Source organism: Brachyhypopomus gauderio, chromosome 10 (genome assembly GCF_052324685.1).
Source record: "Brachyhypopomus gauderio isolate BG-103 chromosome 10, BGAUD_0.2, whole genome shotgun sequence".
Taxonomy (NCBI): domain Eukaryota; kingdom Metazoa; phylum Chordata; class Actinopteri; order Gymnotiformes; family Hypopomidae; genus Brachyhypopomus; species Brachyhypopomus gauderio.
In genome coordinates this window covers 10017801-10036375 of record NC_135220.1, presented here as the reverse complement: position 1 = coordinate 10036375, position 18575 = coordinate 10017801, and the positions used below count along the sequence as shown (strand labels likewise).

The 18575-nt window shown below is 42.5% G+C and overlaps 2 protein-coding genes across 2 annotated transcripts; both read right to left on the bottom strand.

Annotated features, from left to right (window-relative positions):
* Positions 1-738: 738 nt before the first annotated feature.
* LOC143526146 (trace amine-associated receptor 6-like) lies at positions 739-1761 on the bottom strand. Its single transcript, XM_077020797.1, has one exon. It carries the CDS (start codon positions 1759-1761, stop codon positions 739-741), a length of 1023 nt encoding a protein of 340 aa, XP_076876912.1.
* A 3440-nt stretch (positions 1762-5201) lies between these two features.
* Positions 5202-15536, bottom strand: LOC143526145 (trace amine-associated receptor 6-like). The gene is made up of 5 exons (XM_077020796.1): positions 15501-15536; positions 11865-12038; positions 10788-10811; positions 5755-6402; positions 5202-5240 (listed from the first exon to the last, which is right to left on the bottom strand). The coding sequence occupies exons 1-5, from the start codon at positions 15534-15536 to the stop codon at positions 5202-5204; spliced, it is 921 nt and encodes a 306-aa protein (XP_076876911.1).
* Positions 15537-18575: the final 3039 nt, after the last annotated feature.

Genomic DNA, 18575 nt, shown 5'->3' with positions numbered 1-18575 from the left:
GTAGTGAGTAAAGAAACTAAAATAGAGGAAGGGCAGAGATGTCATGAGGTGGTCTGAGCTTTGCAGCTGTCACTCTGAAGTTAAAACTGCCCTGGAAACAGATTAAATTGTAAAGATATGAACTCCACAATTATGAGCATAATATACTTAGCTGATGTTATAGAACACTGATAAAATAAATAATATGTTATGGGATTCACAGACAAATTAATGTATACTAGCCAAACAAAATGCTATTCATATCAGGTATAGTTTTATCCACAGTTTTATAGCTGGACATCTTTTGTACATGGATACATCGCTATTTAAATATTTAGTTTTAACCGTAAAAACTGGGAGGGACCAAAACCGGCTTTTGAAAAAGTGGGGGGGACATGTCCTCCCCGTCCCCCCCGTCCCCCAAATTACGTCCGTGCTTTTGTATATGTAGTTTCACAAAAGGAATGTTCTACCTGCCGATATCTACTTTAAGATATGTTAATTCATGTACATAATTATAATAGAATAAGATGGGGGACAACAGATAAATGAACAGCTACAGAATTAATTATCTTCAGATTTTGAAACTCTGAAAACAAACATCAAAATTTTAAGCGTTAATCACAAGACAAAAACCACAGAATTGGTATTGTGTATTTAACAATTTCATAGTTACTTGAATGAATTATTCACTTTTCTAGCTGAATCCTAATTGAGGTTCTTATTTTTAAGGATCAAAAGTAATCTGAACCAATTTAATTAAATATGCTCTGGAAACAAATTAAATGTTGAGGATGAGAAATTACAAAGTCGACAAGTCACAATGTACTTAGCTGATGCTCTAAACCATGGATAAAATATAGCATAAATTAGGGGATTGAAAGAAGAATTGATGAATAAAAGCCAGGCAAGAACAGTCCACACTAATGACATAGACGTGATATTTTCAACTGATAAATAACATAGACTAACAGGTATCCAGAAAGAGAGATAAACACCAACAACAATGCCCAGTGTTTTTGCTGCTTTAAGATTTGAAGACTTAGAAACTTTGGCTCTGTGTTTGTTTGATGTAGCATTCAACACAGATCTCACAGCTTTAGCTTGACGTCTTGCCAAAATAAATATGATTGAGTACAAGACAAGTATAACTGAACTTGGGCACAGAAATGAAATCACTAGATCGACAGTTGCCAGGGACGATTTTATGATTAAAATGCACTCTCCATGACATCTGCTCATGATCTGAGACTGAAGGAGATGATTGTTAAAGTAGAAATAGATGAGAACATACAACAGAGAACAAGACCAGCCTAGAATTATTAATAAAGACATTTTACAAACAGTGATTTTAGTGGAATACAGCAGAGGATCACTGATAGCAATATACCGATCAATTGCAATGAAAACCATATTACACACAGATGCTGACACTGAGACAAAACTGAATACTAGAACAACTGTGCATGTAATTTTACCAAGATACCAACAGCTGTCCCTTAGTTGCATTATATTCACAGGCATAACAACAAGTCCCACAATAAGATCAGCCACAGCCAGAGAGAGGATGAGCAGGTTGGTTGGAGTGTGGAGCTGCTTGAATTGAGAGATGGAGATGATCACCAGCAGGTTCAAAAACACATTGCATACACAGATACAGGACAGAAAAACAAGCAAGATTATATTCCCAGTTTCTGTTCTGACCTCCTTTTTGCATGATGAGTTGTTGTCAGGAAAGCAGTACTGAACTGTCATGTTGTGCTGATAGTCTGTAAAAATCATTTTAAGTATATACAAATATGTCAATTTGAGCTGATCATAGGATGCTGTTCAGCAGTGCTAGACTGTTGAATTTGATCAGAATATGTTGTTGCGGGACTAATGAATTGCAGATGAATTGCCTTTGCAGATAGTGTATTTATACTGAAGTATGAATCCTCCTACTAACATATGAATGGCTACTTTGTACCCAGCATCATTCATTTAATATTCATTACTGTCATGACCAGTGGTGACCAGTAGGGGGGATAGCTGTCTGTGTCATAGTTCTGTGTCATGAAGACCATTGCGTTTAAGACTAAAAGATGGATATGAGACAAGAGTTCAGAATCTCACCTTTTATTGACTTGCATTTTCTTCAAAATATGTCAAGTAAATCTGGATTTATCACCGTTTTTATAACAACACACCATGTTATACATAAAGCAAAGGAACAAACTAAGTTTAATTGAATTCAACTTAGTTTGGTGGATAAACTTTTGCTTTTAAGAACAGCCTCGAGCCTGTGACTCATGGACATCACCAGACTGTTGCACTCTGCCTTTGTGATGCTATTCCAATAATGTGCTGCTGCCAGCACAGTGGACCACAATATAAAATACATGCACACTATAGAGCCATTTTATATTTCGCCAGAAGATGGCAGTAGACTTGGCTTATACTGCCACTCCCCCTCCCCCACATCTTGGAAAGGCACTTGTAACTCCACTCTTTGAAAGAAGGAAGCATGTCCCCTGCATAGAAGCCTCAGCAGCAGTTGTGAAAGCTATTCAGAGTGCAGGAGCTGCTGATCAACCTGAGGATGCAGCTACCACAGCCACTCCCCCAGATAGGGCAAGTAAGAGGAAGAGATGTCAGTTCTGCCCTCAAAAGAAGGACTGTAAAACACACACTGTGTGCTGCAGGTGTAAGAAGTATATCTGCAAAGGCTGTGCACTTGCATACTGCCCTACATGTGCTAATTAGTTGAATGGTTATGTTATATTTCAAATTTTTGTATAATTGAAGAGAAAAATAAGAAATTTGGATGAAAAAAATGCAATTTTTTGGAAATTTTTGGATTTTTTTTGCAAATTTTAAAAATTCGTTTGTTAAGCTATAGAAATTCAAGTAAAGAGGGAAAACTCATGTACTCACACATTTTGTGGTGAATGACAATATGCAAGATGAAATTTGGTGTTAAAATTTCAATTAAGCTGCTAATATAGGGGGTTTAGTGAAGACGGGTCTTTTTGACCCGGTGGACATGGGGGATAAACAGGAAATGAGGACGTGAGGGTTTTTAAGCTATAGAAATTCAAGTGAAGAGGGGGAAAACTCATGTATTCACACATTTTGTGATGAACGACAATATGCAAGATGAAATTTGGTGTTTAAAATTCAATTAAGCTGCTAATATAGGGGGTTTAGTGAAGAAGGGTCATTTTGTCTGCGAAGAGGCAGGGGATAAACAGGAAATGAGGACGGCAGGGGTTAAAGGAGTCCCAAGTTCTCAAAAACTGGCTAGTGGCCCTTGGAAGGAAAAGTTTTAAATACCTATGCTCTATGGCCTCCAGTCAAATAACACAAAATCAACATGTAACACTGATTTCGAAAGAGCAAAAATGTCACTGTCACAGTGAGACGGGCCCAGCGGGCAAAGGAGACGCCCACTCTCACACACACACACGCCCCCCCCATCACTCCCACACACACTCACACCCGTCACTCTCTCACACACACATACACACACCCCCCGTCATTTCCACACACACACACATCCCACGTCTCTCTCACACACACTGTGGTGGAAATTATGATGTTCTCATTCTAATTTAGTATCTGGTAATCATATTAATCATATTAGACACAGACTATAGAGATGTGATTTATAAATTAACTAAGTGTTAACCATGAAGAAAGACAAGTCTTTAAAGTACCTGAGAAGTGTTTTATTTTATTTTGCATTACCTAGTGGATTGATATTGGTTATGCAATATGTAACGATGGTGCTGGCGAGAAGGATGAGACACGAATCCTACGTAGCAGCAAACGTTACGTTTAATTCCACACGTAAGTAGCCCATATAGTGCACATGAAACACTCAACTTCACACAGACGTGTAAACAGTAGACACCGACGAGCACAGGACACTGTGCGAGCGCACATTAAATAGACAAACCACATTAGCCCCACGTGATTACGAGACGAATCACAGGTGAAACAGATTATCACAAGACATAACCACGTAGATCCATAGACGCAGACGATGCATGTGGACAACGTAAACACACGCCCAAAAGGGAGGGGCCGGGGTCCTCAACGTGACAGACGCCCCCTCCAAGGGCACTACCCGTCCCGGGGTGCCAACAGGACCGAGTGCCCCGAACCCACGATGATGGGCGGATCCGACGCGCTCAGTCCTGTGTCTGGGAGGTGACCGCCCTTGGCGAAGCGTCCATCACGAATCGCACACCCTCCCTGGGAAGACCGGGGAAAAAACGTTAGACAAGCACCTACAACTAGAACTGAGTGCAGCCTAACCAACTGAACTCATAATAATAAACTTGGCTGAATTATTAATATTAATTAATATAATAATAATCAGGGTTGCCAACTCTCACGCAATGAGCGTGAGACACACGCATTGACTGTCTTTACCAGAGACCGTCTTCACACGCTCACACGACATACATCCGATTTCTCACACTGAAAAAAAATCTAGTTTATTTATCTCCGATCTACATCTATGATTCAATGAGTTACTAGTTCGCTCTGGCGCCAACCACCGGCAATCGATCACAATATAATACTTAATTTGTGTCCAACAATTTACACTCACATTTACAAAAGCATCTGTTAAATGTAGTGTATTTCAATGTGATATAATTAACCGGGGTATATAAACCACCATGTTGGTAGTACTCATCTAATGGTGAATTTACTTCGATGTGTTTTTTCAAGTTTGACGGCGATGTGTTCTTCGGAATGCAGAGGAGGAATACGAATAATTTTTCTTTTCAAGGAATTCAAACATTTCGGCTAAATAAGGCCAGGGGTGTTGGGGGGAAGCCATCTGTTGCAGCCATGTCAGATCCTCAGCCATTTAGCGTACAAATCTTAATCTCTTACTGAGTGCTGATTGGTTATAGTCTGTGACACGGTACACTTTGATCTTTCGGTATTTTATTAAGTGTTGATTTAAAAATGAAAAAGGAACGAGATGTTTCTGTAAATGTAATGAAGTGAAAAGTAAAAAGTTTCGCTTTGAAATGTAGTGAAGTAAAAGTATAAAGTCTTACCAAATAAAAGTACTTGAGTAAAGTACAGATACATGGAAATGTTACTTAAGTACAGTAACGAATTACATTTACTTAGTTACTGTCCACCACTGACTTTAGATATGTTAATTTATGTACATAATTATAATAGAATAAGGTGTGGGACAACAGATAAATGAACAGCTACAGCAACCCATCATTAGTCATCTTCAGCTTTTGAAACTGAAAACAAACATCAAAAGTTTAAGTGGTAATTACAGGTCAAAAACCACAGAATTAGTATTGTGTATTTAACAATTTCACAGTTACTTGTTTGTTTTTTTTCATTCATTTTGCTAGCTGAATCCTACTTGAGGTTTTAATTTCTAAGGATCAAATGTAATCTGAACCAATTTTGAAATTAAATATGCTCTATAAACAAATTAAATGTTGAAGATGAGAAATTACATAGTCGACAAGTCATAATGTACTTAGCTGATGCTCTAAACCATGGATAAAATATAGCATAAATTAGGGGATTGAAAGAAGAATTGATGTATAAAAGCCAGGCAAGAACAGTCCATACTAATGACATAGTCGTGATATTTTCAACTGACAGATAACATAGACTAAAAGGTATCCAGAGAGAAAGATAAACACCAACAACAATGCCCAGTGTTTTTGCAGCTTTAGATTTAGAAGACTTAGAAATGTTGGCTCTGTGTTTATTTGAGGTAGCATTCAACACAGATCTCACAGCTTTAGCTTGACGTCTTGCCAAAATAAATATGATTGAATACAAGACAAGTATAACTGAACTTGGGCACAGAAATGAAATCACTAGATCAACAGTTGCCCAGGATGATTTTATGATTAAAATGCACTCTCCATGGCATCTGCTCATAATCTGATACTGAAGGAGATGATTGTTAAAGTACATATACATGAGGATATAGAACAGAGAACAAGACCAGCCTAGAATTATTAATAAAGACATTTTACAAACTGTGACTTTAGTGGAATACAACAGAGGGTCACTGACAGCAATGTACCGATCACCTGCAATGAAAACCATATTACACATAGATGCTGACACTGAGACAAAAGTGAAAACTAGAACAACTGTGCATGACATTTTACCAAGATACCAACAGCTGTCCTTTAGTTGCATTATATTCACAGGCATAACAACAAGTCCCACAATAAGATCAGCTACAGCCAAAGAGAGGATGAGCAGGTTGGTTGGAGTGTGGAGCTGCTTGAAGTGAGAGATGGAGATGATCACCAGCAGGTTCAAAAACACAGTACACACAGAGATAAATGATAGGAGAGTGAATAAGAATATATTCCCAGTTCCTGTTCTGACCTCCTTTATACATGATGAGTTGTCCTCGGGAAAGCAGTACTGAACTGTCATGTTGTGCTGATATGCTGTGATGTTCATTTTAACTATCTTCAGATATGCCAACTGAAGCTGATCAGAATATCTTGTTGCTGGACTGATGAATTTGCCTTTGCAGATAGTGTATTTATATTGAAGTATGAATCCTCCTACTAACATACGAATGGCTATGTTGTACCCAGCATCATTCATTTGATATTCAGTACTGTCATGGCCAGTGGTGACCAGTAGGGGGGTGTTAGCTGTCTGTGTCATAGTTCATATCAGAGACCGGATATATAAGTGGACTGGACAACACGAGTGAAAAGTGAAGCCTCAGTGTGTCCGCTGCCCTCTAGTGGCTGGCTGCAGTACAACTTTTAACCGTGCCCATTCCCATTTAAGTGAACGGGCGATTTAAGTGAAGTGACGAGAAACTTTGAATTTTTATTACGCGTAAAATAAGTTTTTTGAGCAATTATATTTTGTCAACTCTATAATGCCCCATTGCGTTAGTATATCTCCCAGTGTTTTTCTCTACGATAAACAGAAATAAATAAGTTATTTTTAAATAAGTTATTATTATTATTTTTAAATAAGTTATTAGGTGTTACTTAAAGGGGTGTGGTGATAAGGTGATTGACAGTTAATAGCTGTGTTGATTGACATCTAATACCAGACGCTCAAATATGAACGCGCTCAACAGCAAAAGTATCAAAACTCTCGACAGCAGTACCTCCTTTGTATAGGTCATCGTACCAAGCAAGCAGCAGTTTGTTTAAGAACAAACCTAAACATAAAAAGCACTAATAGAAAATACAATAAGAAAATTAAAAAATACATTTAAAAAATAATAAAGCGATTATTGTAACTACTTCCTGGTCAATTATTGAATCCACGCTTCATACTGATGTCAGTGAAGTCAATTTATTACTCATCATTGTCTTATAATCTTCAAAGTACACCGTGAAAACTAAAATCAAAGTGAAAATATCAATGAATCCGTTTAACATACAGAATTTCCACATATTCAAGTATATTGTTCAGTACAATAGTCATATATAAGAATTCAATTTAATTCACTCTTGTCGTGAATTATGACAATATCTCACAGTAAAGAACTAGCATTGTGTATTGCGTGTGCTAATACATCAACAACCTAGCACAGGCTACGTAGCTTATACAATATACAATGGTATACAATCGTGTGCAAATCAGCATTTTACACCACAAGTTAGTAAATGTGTCGTACAAGAAACTTTACCGTGTGCACCCTTGACCAGTTGTAGAATGGGAATCTCTTTTAACTCTCTTCTCTCTTTCGCTCGCGACTCTGACATATTTTCGTGCTGTCTAGTTGTGCGCCTGACGGACTACTACTTCCGGATTTAACGATGTCAAAATAAAAGCGATAAATAACAAAGCCTTTAAATAAAAGCTTGTGATATTATTTACAATTATGTTGGTCTTTTTAGTGAAGAATTTTGACCGAATCCCACTGTATTCTGGGCATTCGCTCAATAAGTGCGTCTCTTTCTCTCTCTTAACTCGCAAAATGTCAAATGTCTAATTCTTTTTTAGCGTTTGCTTTAATATACTGTACAGAGTAGATATTATGATCAATTTGGACACCTACATATAGCCTATAGGGGATATTTTCCTGGCATATTTTGGGCCCATTAGTAGCAACTGAGCATCGTGTCAATGCCACAGCCTACCTGAGTATTGTTGCTGACCATGTGCATTCTTATATGACCACAATGTACTCATTCTCTTCTTCCGGCTTTCACGGTAGGCGGTCACACTTTCTCCTGCTCCTGCCCTCCCTTCCCTGTTTTTTTGCTCAGCTTCTCGGTCTTGTCCAGCTTGTGTCATGATTGTGTCCAGCTCGGAATTGTGCGTCCTCCCCGATACATTCACTGGGGTTACCGTTCCTTTTCTTCAGTGCGTCAAGCTACTGCCGAAGGAAATATTCCATGTGTGTGGAGTAATCGTCGTCGCTGCTTTTATAAACAGTGCTCGGTAGACTTTTCTGTCCTGATGAAAACTTTTACCATATGTGATCTGGCAACCACGGGCGCCTTTGACTCTAACCGGACTTTAAAGTTTACCCTGCTAAATGTGCGCTGTCTCAATAATAAAGCCCCCTTTATCGCTGACCTTACTGTGGATAATAATATAGATATTATCATGCTGACTGAAACCTTGGTGAATACCTGGCATTGAACGAGGCTACCCCACCTGGATATAAGTACATGTGTCAGCCGCGTAGCTCTGGTTGTGGAGGCGGACTAGCTGTCTTGCATCGTTTTATCTTCGGGGTCCGCACGGTGCCTGTTCACCCTACAACCACGTTTGAATGCCTTGTCTGAGTATCTCGGGAAAAAGCTGAGATACTGCTGCTGTTGATTTTATTGATTTATCGTCCGCTTAAGACTAACTCAATACCGGCTTTTTTATCTGAACTGTCTGAACTATTGGCTTCACTCTGCCCTTTGTTTCCCTCATTAGTGGTCCTGGGTGATTTTAATATTCATGTTGACTCCTGTAAATGCCCACATGCAGCCGACCTTGCTAATCTTCTGCTATGTTTTGATCATACTCAGCATGTAAGCTCGGGTACTCATTGTCAAGGGCATATCCTGGATCTTGTCTGTTCTATCTCCTCAATTGCCCCTCTTAACCTGCATGTTACTGATTTTTATGTCTCTGATCATAGTGCTGTAGTTTTTAGATTATCGTTATCTTTCTGCACTAAGAGAATGCATCTTCCTCGTAGTATTACTTTTAGGAATCTTAAGAACATCTGTCCTTCAGTTTTTGCTAGGTCCCTCAACCAGATCCCTATTCCCCAGATTTTATCATCACCTGAGATGTTGGTTGATTATTACAACTATGCTGCTACTACATCGCTAAATCTACATGCCCCACTCCAAAATCGGGTTGTAACTTTTGGCAATTTGGCCCCATGGTTCACCCCTGAGCTTAGGTCACTGAAAGCTAAAGGCCGTCAGATGGAGCAGCTTTTCAGGAAAACAGGTCTGACAGTTCATGCGTTAGGCTGCGTTACTCAAGGCCAAGGCTGATTTTAATACTACCAATATTGCCAATTGCCATGGCAATGCGAGAGCGCTGTTCTCTACAATAAATAAACTCCTGCAACCTGCAAACAGCTTTCCATTCACCCCTTCATCAGCCCTTTGTAATGACTTCCTGGTGTTCTTCACAGAGAAAATTGAGAGTATTTATGCTGAATTTCAGTCTGTTCCATGTACTTTGGGTTGCCCTGTTCAAAGAGACTGTTCAGAGACTCTTTAGTCTCAACACAACTATCTGTTTTCCACCTGGTGGAGGAGGGTTTCATTGTTGGTCTTATTAAAGGGGCTAGATCTACTACTTGTGTTTTAGACCCTTGCCTACTCCCTTACTGAAGGCATGTCTAGCATCTGTCTGTCCACTTATTACTAGGATTATCAATGCTTCTCTTACCTCAGGCTTGGTTCCCTCTCACCTAAAGTTGGCTGCTATTACGCCAGTCCTAAAGAAGTGTGGCCTCTCACCCACTGATCTAAATAATTATTGTCCCATATCGAACCTCCCCTTTCTGAGCAAAATTCTGGAGCGCTGTGTGTCCTTACAATTACAGTAACACCTTCTGAGGAACGACCTCTTTGAACATTTTCAATCTGGTTTTAGATCTAATCACAGCACTGAGACTGCCCTGGTTAGGGTCATGAATGACTTACTGCTGGCAGCAGATGCAGGTCAGGTGAGCATTCTTGTTCTCCTTGACATTACAGCTGCGTTTGATAGTCTGTCATGACCAGTGGTGGATGAAGTACACCAATAATGTACTTGAGTAAAAGTACAGTTACCTTGCATTGAATATTACTCAAGTAAAAGTAAAAGTATTCACCTCAGATTTTTACTTGAGTAGAAGTACAAAAGTATCTGCCTTCAAAAATACTTAAGTATTAAAAGTAAAAACCTTTTTTTTCTTAGCGTCACATCAAAACCACTAGGCCTACTCGATCAAAAGGTGAACAACGAAACAGTGCCTTACATTTGCCAAGCAAACACAAAATACTCAAAACTATATTATCTTTAAGTAAGACCAAGTGCTTTTGAAGCAACAACACAAAAAGCACTAATTCAATTCATTATTTTATTTTTCATTTATTTCAGTTGTCAAAAAACGGAATAACAAATAACAAACACCATCACAACTGATGAAAATCAATAAAAACACAACTGATTATTCACTAAATTATTAAATTTAGTGAATTATTCACTATAAACATTACATTTGATTTTTCATTTCAGTTGATGAAACATTACCCAAGTTTTGAAGAGGTGATACACTATATGAAGAGGTTATACGTTGTCCACCTAGCTCTAGCACCTAGGACTAGAACTGTATGCAGCCCAACCAACTGAACTCATAATATTAAACTTGGCCAAATAATTAATAATAAGTAATATAATTAATATAATAATAATAATTTTAATAATAATCATTTTTAATAATTTAGCTTCACTTCGCTCATATTTGCTTGCCTTAGCCTCCCTCATAGGAATGAATTGCGAAGTTCGCTTCGCTTGGCTGAATTCGCGTGTATGTGTTTCCGGCTTTGACGTTTGATGTGGGAGTCTCCTGTGTTAAACTGGCGCTTAGCATCTCCACAGACTAGCACACTGTTTTGGATAAAAGCATCTGTTAAATGTAATGTATTTCAATGTGCTATAATTAACCAGGGTATATAAACCACCCTGTTGGTAGTACTCATCTAATGGCGAACTTACCTTGATGTGTTTTTTCAAGTTTGACGACGAGTTCATAAATTATGACAGCGATGTGTTCTTCAGAATACAGAGGAGACACTTGAAGGAATACGAATCATTTTTCTTTTTGAGGAATTCAAACAATTGGGCTAAATAAGGCCAGGGTGTTGGGGGAAGCCATCTGTTGCAGCCATGTCAGATCCTCAGCCATTTAGCGTACAAATCCTAATCTCTTACTGATTGGTTATGTCACGTTGAGGACACTGGCCCCTCCCTTTTGTGCGTGTGTAAACGTTGTCCACGTGCTTTGTCTGCGTCAGCGGAACTCCGTGGTGATGGCTATGTTGTGTGAACAATGTGTCTCACCTGTGAATCGTCTCGTAATCACGTGGGGCTAATGTGGTCTGTCTATTTAATGTACGCTCGCGCAGTGTCCTGTGCTCGTCGTTGTCTAATGTCTACACGTTGCGTGTGAAGTATATGTTGCTCGTGCGCTATTGCGCAATCTTGTTTAATTAAAAGTGACGTAAAAGAGGAGGATTCCTGTCTCGTCCTTCGTCCCTCGCCGATCGTCACAGAACGACAAGCCGTCAAGAGACAAAGAAAGATGCCAGGCTACAAGAGCAAGCCCAAGAAGGGAAAAAAGTCATGCAAGCAGCACCATCGCTCTTCTTCCTCCCCCCGCGCCGCGAAGCCCCGCCGACTTTGGCGCAGCTCGAGCTGGACCCGATCTGTGCGTCCCTGCTGCGACAGGCGCGGGTGCACCACGACCTCGAGGCGGCGGAGAAGCTCCGCCAGGAGGCGGTGCGGCTTTGGGGAACATACCACCCCTCTTCATCCAGGGAGCCCTCACCCCTGCGGATGAGCTCCTTTGCGCTCTGTGGGGTGGAGAAGACCCCCGAGAGCGAGTTTGGGGAGGGGGACTCCCCAGGCGAGGAGGAGGAGCTGGAAGATGAGGAAGACAGCTACCCTCCGTCTTTATGCGACGCCTCCACTGTCAACTACGGTAGGGAGGAGGAGTCAGAGGAAGACGGCTATCCTCCGTCGCTAGATGACATCTCTACCATCGACTACGGTGAAGAGGAGGAGGAGGAGTCAGAGGAAGAGGACTACCTCTCTCCGCCCGTAGGTCCCTCTCCCCCTGTCGAGGAGGGCGGGGAAGAGGGGGAGGAGCAAGAGGGCGACGAGGAGGAGTACCCCCCGTCGGAGTGCTCCGCATGCCCCGAGGAAGACGGTAGGGAGGAGGAGGAGAACGGGGATTACCCTCCGTCCGAGGGCTCCTACACAGAGGAGGAGGAGAGCACTCTCCCCTCGGAACTGTCCGCCGGTACGGTGAAGAGGAAGAGGAGTCCAGAGGCGGGTTCATCCCTCGAGCGCTCCCCAGCCAGCGACATGGACTGCTCCCGGGGTGGCAGCTCGGGACAGCACATGAGCTGGAGCCGTGGCAGTGATGAGGAGATGGAAGCGGAGGAAGCCACTCCCACTGCCAGGTCTGGAGGGAGATCCCCAGGCGAGGAGAGTTTCCCGCACGGCCCACCGAGGGATGGGACCAACCGCGCTGCATCTGGCGCGTCGGCCAACCGCGCTGCACCTGGCGCGTCGGCCAACCGCGCTGCACCAGGCGCGTCCGCCAGCCGCGCTGTGCCCGGTGGAGGGTTTGCAGCTAGGGCAGGAGGAGCACCGCCCACCGCAGCGCCTGCAGCACCAGTGGCTCCCGATCTCTCTCCCCTCATTGCTCTCCTTCTGGTGCGCAGCCTGGCGCCTGTCTCATGTGTGTGTGTGCCTGTGTTCGTAAGTCTTCCCGTATGTGTACCTAACCTCCTCTTCCCGTTTGTGTCTATGTGTGTAAGTGTGCTTGTTTGTGTTTTCGTGACCGTGCCGTTGTCTAACGTCTTTTCCCCTGTGTTCCCAGGGAGGGTGTTCTAGGCGGTCCGTGGCGGACGCTTCCCTGAGGGCGGTCACCTCCCAGACGCAGGACTGAGCGCGTCGGATCCGCCCATCGTCGTGGGTTCGGGGCACTCGGTCCTGTTGGCACCCCGGGATGGGTAGTGCCCTTGGAGGAAGCGTCTGTCACGTTGAGGACCCCGGCCCCTCCCTTTTGGGCATGTGTAAACGTTGTCCACGTGCTTTGTCTGCGTCAGCGGAACTCCGTGGTGATGGCTATGTTGTGTGAATGTGTCTCACCTGTGAATCGTCTCGTAATCACGTGGGGCTAATGTGGTCTGTCTATTTAATGTGCGCTCGCGCAGTGTCCTGTGCTCGTCGTTGTCTAATGTCTACACGTTGCGTGTGAAGTATATGTTGCTCGTGCGCTATTGCGCAATCTTGTTTAATAAAAGTGACGTAAAAGAGGAGGATTCCTGTCTCGTCCTTCGTCCCTCGCCGATCGTCACAGGTTATAGTCTGTGACACGGTTGTAGGTACCATGCTAAACCAGCAGGTGGCAGTACCACTGGCAACACATGGAACAAGCTTGCTTTGACGGAAGTAAGGGTGTGTCTACAGTTCAGGTGTTTAAATACCCGGAACAGCCATTCATCTCTCTCTCTCTGGTTTGACTGACACCGAGGTTAGACCTATTAAAGAGAGGCTCCGTCATTTCTCTCTCTCTCTGGTTTGACCGACACATAGGTTGGACCTATTAAAGAGAGGCTCCGCCACTCCTCTCTCTCCGGTTTTTCTTTGAGAACACGCGAACTTTGCAACGACTAACGGCAAACAGCTGAAAGTCGTATTACTTAATTAACGAGCCCGAGTTATGGTGCAATCTAACCAGCAACCGATCAACGTTACCGCGACAACAGATTCACCGAACGACTTCAATCAAGCTTGCTAACGCGGCCACACGGACTGAAACAAAGGCGATCAATTCCCTGTTGTTAAACCGTGAACGAGACTCGCATTCCTGGACGATTCCCCAGCACACCTGGACGACGTCGTTTAATCAACGAGGAGCCTGCGGTGGAAATTCCCTCCCAATTCCAGGAGAATTCAGGGAGGACGACAAAACCCCAAATCCTCAACACGTGAGACTCTTACCGCTGGGCATAGTTCATCAAAGGGCATAGTTATTTGAACTACAGAGTTAACTAAGTTTTTTTGTTAATACATTCTGAATGTTTGTGTTTAACTTTATTTTCATAAACTTCGTTAAGATTTGTACACACAAGTTCTCCACCTGGCATGCAATCTCCATGTTTTATCTTCTGAATATTTGACAACTTGTAGTTCCCATTCTCAGACACACTACATTAATTTTTAGTTAGTAAGCCAGCTCCATTACTCTTTGTTCTGACCACGTTGGAATAAACCAGCTGAGCTCATTAACATAGTCGCGCTGCTCTACTGTTTGAAGTCGGCGCCATTTTAGTTGCTTTGTTCTCTATAGGAGAACTGAGATTACAACTCCGCCTCCTCACACGCACAAGCGCGTGCACACATTACACTCCTCCCCTTTTTACACACACACACACACACACACACACTAAATATCCAGTCTTCACTGTAAATATACTGATCCTTGTTGATGCCGTTTGTTTTAGAATAGTTGGTTTTAAATAAATGTATCATTTATTTTCACCAAATTGTCTGTGTTGATGTCATTCAAAAGTGGTTGTTGCCAAAACCTCCAAAGAATTCATTGTTAAATCCTTCAGATACCAAACCATTCATTACCTTTAGTTGATAACTAAACTTGTGGTTTTGGTATAATTAGAATATGAGACTGATTCTAAAATTAATGAGACTGATTAATAATTAAGGTAAAACAAATTATATCTACTTTAAAGGATTAGTAGGTGAAACCCCTACATAATTGGTGCCCCGTGTGAGGAAGATTTCTGGCTCAACCATATTTGTTTGATATCGACCATTTTTTCATATCACAGGCTTTCAAGCCATTAGAATAGGACCATCTCCAAATTCGCCAGAAGAGGTCGCTAGAACGCTTCCCAAGTCTTCCTATAGAGGAAAGCTAGTACTTGGTAACTACAGTTTGGTGATAGTGTTCTAATTTGATTACCATTTGGTTACTATTCACATTCATTGAGCAATCAACTGAAGATCAGTATATTTATTTTACTCATTTAATTTCTGATTACTTCAATAGTAATTCAGTTGCTTTAATTTGTGTGGCATCCCACTGATTTCCCCTGTACTGCAGAAGTATTAGGATAATTATTTAGCACAGTTATCAGACTTCACTGTCTTTGTATAACTTCACTGTTGCAGTCTTTGGTCCAGTGTGCTAGTGTTTAGTTGCCGGTACCATAATCATCTTTTGCACACTTCTTTTTACCCCAGTTTCAATTTGGCTTGTCTATCTAGGTATTACCCTTTACCTGCCCACACTTGCCAGACACAGGATCCTGGCACATTAGCTAAGCCAAGATTGTACTGAAGCTGACTTGATTTTGTCCCTTTTCTAACTAGTCTATAAGTACATTTAGACTAACCATGGCTTTTCTAAAGCAGAATACTTGTCCATCTCTGGTTGTTCAGCTCCTTCAGATGCTTGAACAAGGTAGAAAGGAAGTTCACAAACCTCTAAAGGACTCCTTTGAGGAGACCCCTACCGTTCCAGATGTAGTTTTTAAAATGTTCCTTCTATGTCAGCAGCAGGCTCTCTTAGAAGTAGAGGCACTACGCAAGGAAAATAGACTCCTCAAACAGGACACTGCTAAGCTCAGTTCTGAGGTTGAAAGCCTTCGCCTCAACCTCCAACTGACCACTCGTGCGCTGAATGACGTGCTCACCATAAGTGAACGTCACACGGGCTTAACAGAAACTGCCCGCCTCCAAAGGGAGAGTGAACTTGCCCGTGCAAGAGCGCAGGATTTCCTTGTAACTAGATCTGGCACCTCTAGACCTTCTAAATTAGTTACAGTAGAAAGCCAATATAGTCAGCACTCCACAGGTGATGATGCACCTGTCGTACATCCTAAGGCCCCGGCTCCAGTCCCCACGAGTCTTAGGTTAGATGTAACTAGTTCTTCCTCAGAGTATCCATATGATACTACTGACGGTTCAGCTTCTGAAGCTCAAAGTGAAGCCTCTGTGGAGAATCACCCTCCAAGAGCAGATGCCCTGTCTGCATCCTCTTGCTACAAGTCAGCAGAGCCCTCTTACTCGTCCCTAGCTTCTGCCCCCTTACTCTTGAGTAACAAAAAGAGTAATACTAATCCTGCTATGTCTTTTGGCCCTCCTTATTCTCTGCATGATGTCCAGACCAGGGACATCCCGTCAGGTACAGCAGCTAGGAAGCCTTACTTAAAAGCTGAGCATCATTCCACTGACCCACGCACAGGCTGGCGCAGTGACGTACATGTTCCAGCTTCTTCCTCAAGGAGAACTGCAGATATTTCTCAACTTGAGATGCGCAAAGGCTCACTGTTGCCCCCTATGGACAGAGACCAGGAAGGTAGAAAGCATGCTGGTGACCATTATCCTCCGCATGATGTCCAGACCAGGGACATCTCATTAGGTACTACAGTTAAGAAGCCTTGTATGAATGCTGAGCATCATTCCACTGACCCACGCACAGGCTGGCACAGTGACGTACATGCTGCAGCTATTTCCTCAAGAGGAAATGCAAAAATTTCCCAACTTGAGATGCACAAAGGCTCACTGTTGCCCCCTATAGACACAGAGCAGGACGGCAGAAGGCATGCTGATATACACCACTGGCAGAACGTACAGACAAGGGACGTCTCACCAGGTAGAGCAGATAACAGGCCTTACTTAAACGCTGAGCATCATTCCACTGACCCACGCACAGGCTGGCACAGTGACGTACATGCTACAGCTTTTTCCTCAAGGAGAAATACAGATATTTCTCAACTTGAGATGCATAAAGGCTCATTACTGCCACCTAGGCACAGAGAGACAGGAGGCAGTAGGCATCCTATTGACCAAGAGTTACACCACTTGGATAGTGAAGGTCCACCTTCCTATTCTAATAGACATGTCCTTGAACATTTCCCTCGGTTAAAGTTACTAGATTCACTAGCCAAGGACATGGAGCCATTCGACCCAGCAAGGTCAAACTACCATGTTGAAGACTACCTCAAAGAAATTGAGTGTAGCCTCTCGGACTTGCCTTATGCAACAGAACGAGAGAAAGTGAAGCTGATTTGGAAAACCACCTCTAGATCAGTTCGCACATTCATAGAATCACAGCCGTTTTCCATTAGGGACAGTTACACTCAGCTATGCAAAGCCCTCGCTGAGGAGTATTCCCCTTATTTTGACGAAGCGTCAGCATTCATGTCAGCCATTAAAATTAAGCACAAGCGTTCAGAGCATCCCAGGGATTACTTTAATCGCTTGAAACAAACATTTTTCCAGGGAAGAAATGGACCAGGTCTCACAGAAGACCGAACCTTCAAATCCCTATTTTTGCACAATCTCCAACCTTGTGTGAGAACCCATGTCACACTTTTAGCACGCCAAGGTGACCTGTCGATGCGTGAGATCAGAAAGACCACGCAGACAGTTTGGGAGACTGTTGTGCAGCCCAGTCTGCCTGAAGGAGACTCCAAAGAGCTCCAAGATCCTCCCTATGATTTCCCTGTAAATTCAGACACTGTTCTTTCTGCAGGCCCCTCTCACTACTCTCGTCACAGGGACAGAGCCAAGAGGTGGAAAGAGAGGCAGAACCAGTGGAAGGGGGGACAGCCATAGATAAGGGTCAGTTAGTGGACCTCCAGCCTGAGCCAGGAGGAGGTAGAACTGACTTTATACGAAGTTACATGTAAACCTTCAGCCTGTAAACATGTAGCTATGTTTCCAGATCTCTAACCCTTTAAAGGGAGATGTTCCTGACATCATCTCCGCTCACAGTTCTGCATTCTCAATGCAGTAGGTTCTTTACTAAGGGGGGTGTACCCGGCGTTACCTCCTAACTTCTACATTTTACCCCTCACACAGATCTTATTCTCTCCTCTACCAGTATAGCAAGTGTGAGATACTTAAATACTTGTCTACCACAGGATAGGATGAGGCATTACACCTCAGTTAAACCCCCATTTACATTTTACTAGATCTCACAAGAAGCCACACTCTAACTGGACATTAACCCAAATGTTTTAGTCCAGCAAGATCTTTCCTTTAAAGCATTGTTAGGTTTGTTCCAGCCAACAGACCAACACCAACATGTGCTAACTCCACACCTTTCTCCATGCCTGATGTATTTCCTCTTTTCCATCAAAGGCATTTAATCCTGCATGTGACCTTGTTTTCTTATTGTAAAGCCAAGAGAAATCTAAGCCATGCATTAGTATCCTTTCATTGTTTTTCTTGATTTGGTTAACCTTAGTTACTGTTCAAGAACTGCCCAGTAGTGAACTTGTTGCCCAGATGTGTCTCTACAGCGTCTCCCAGCCATCTCATGGATTATGCTATGAGCGGGATGGACA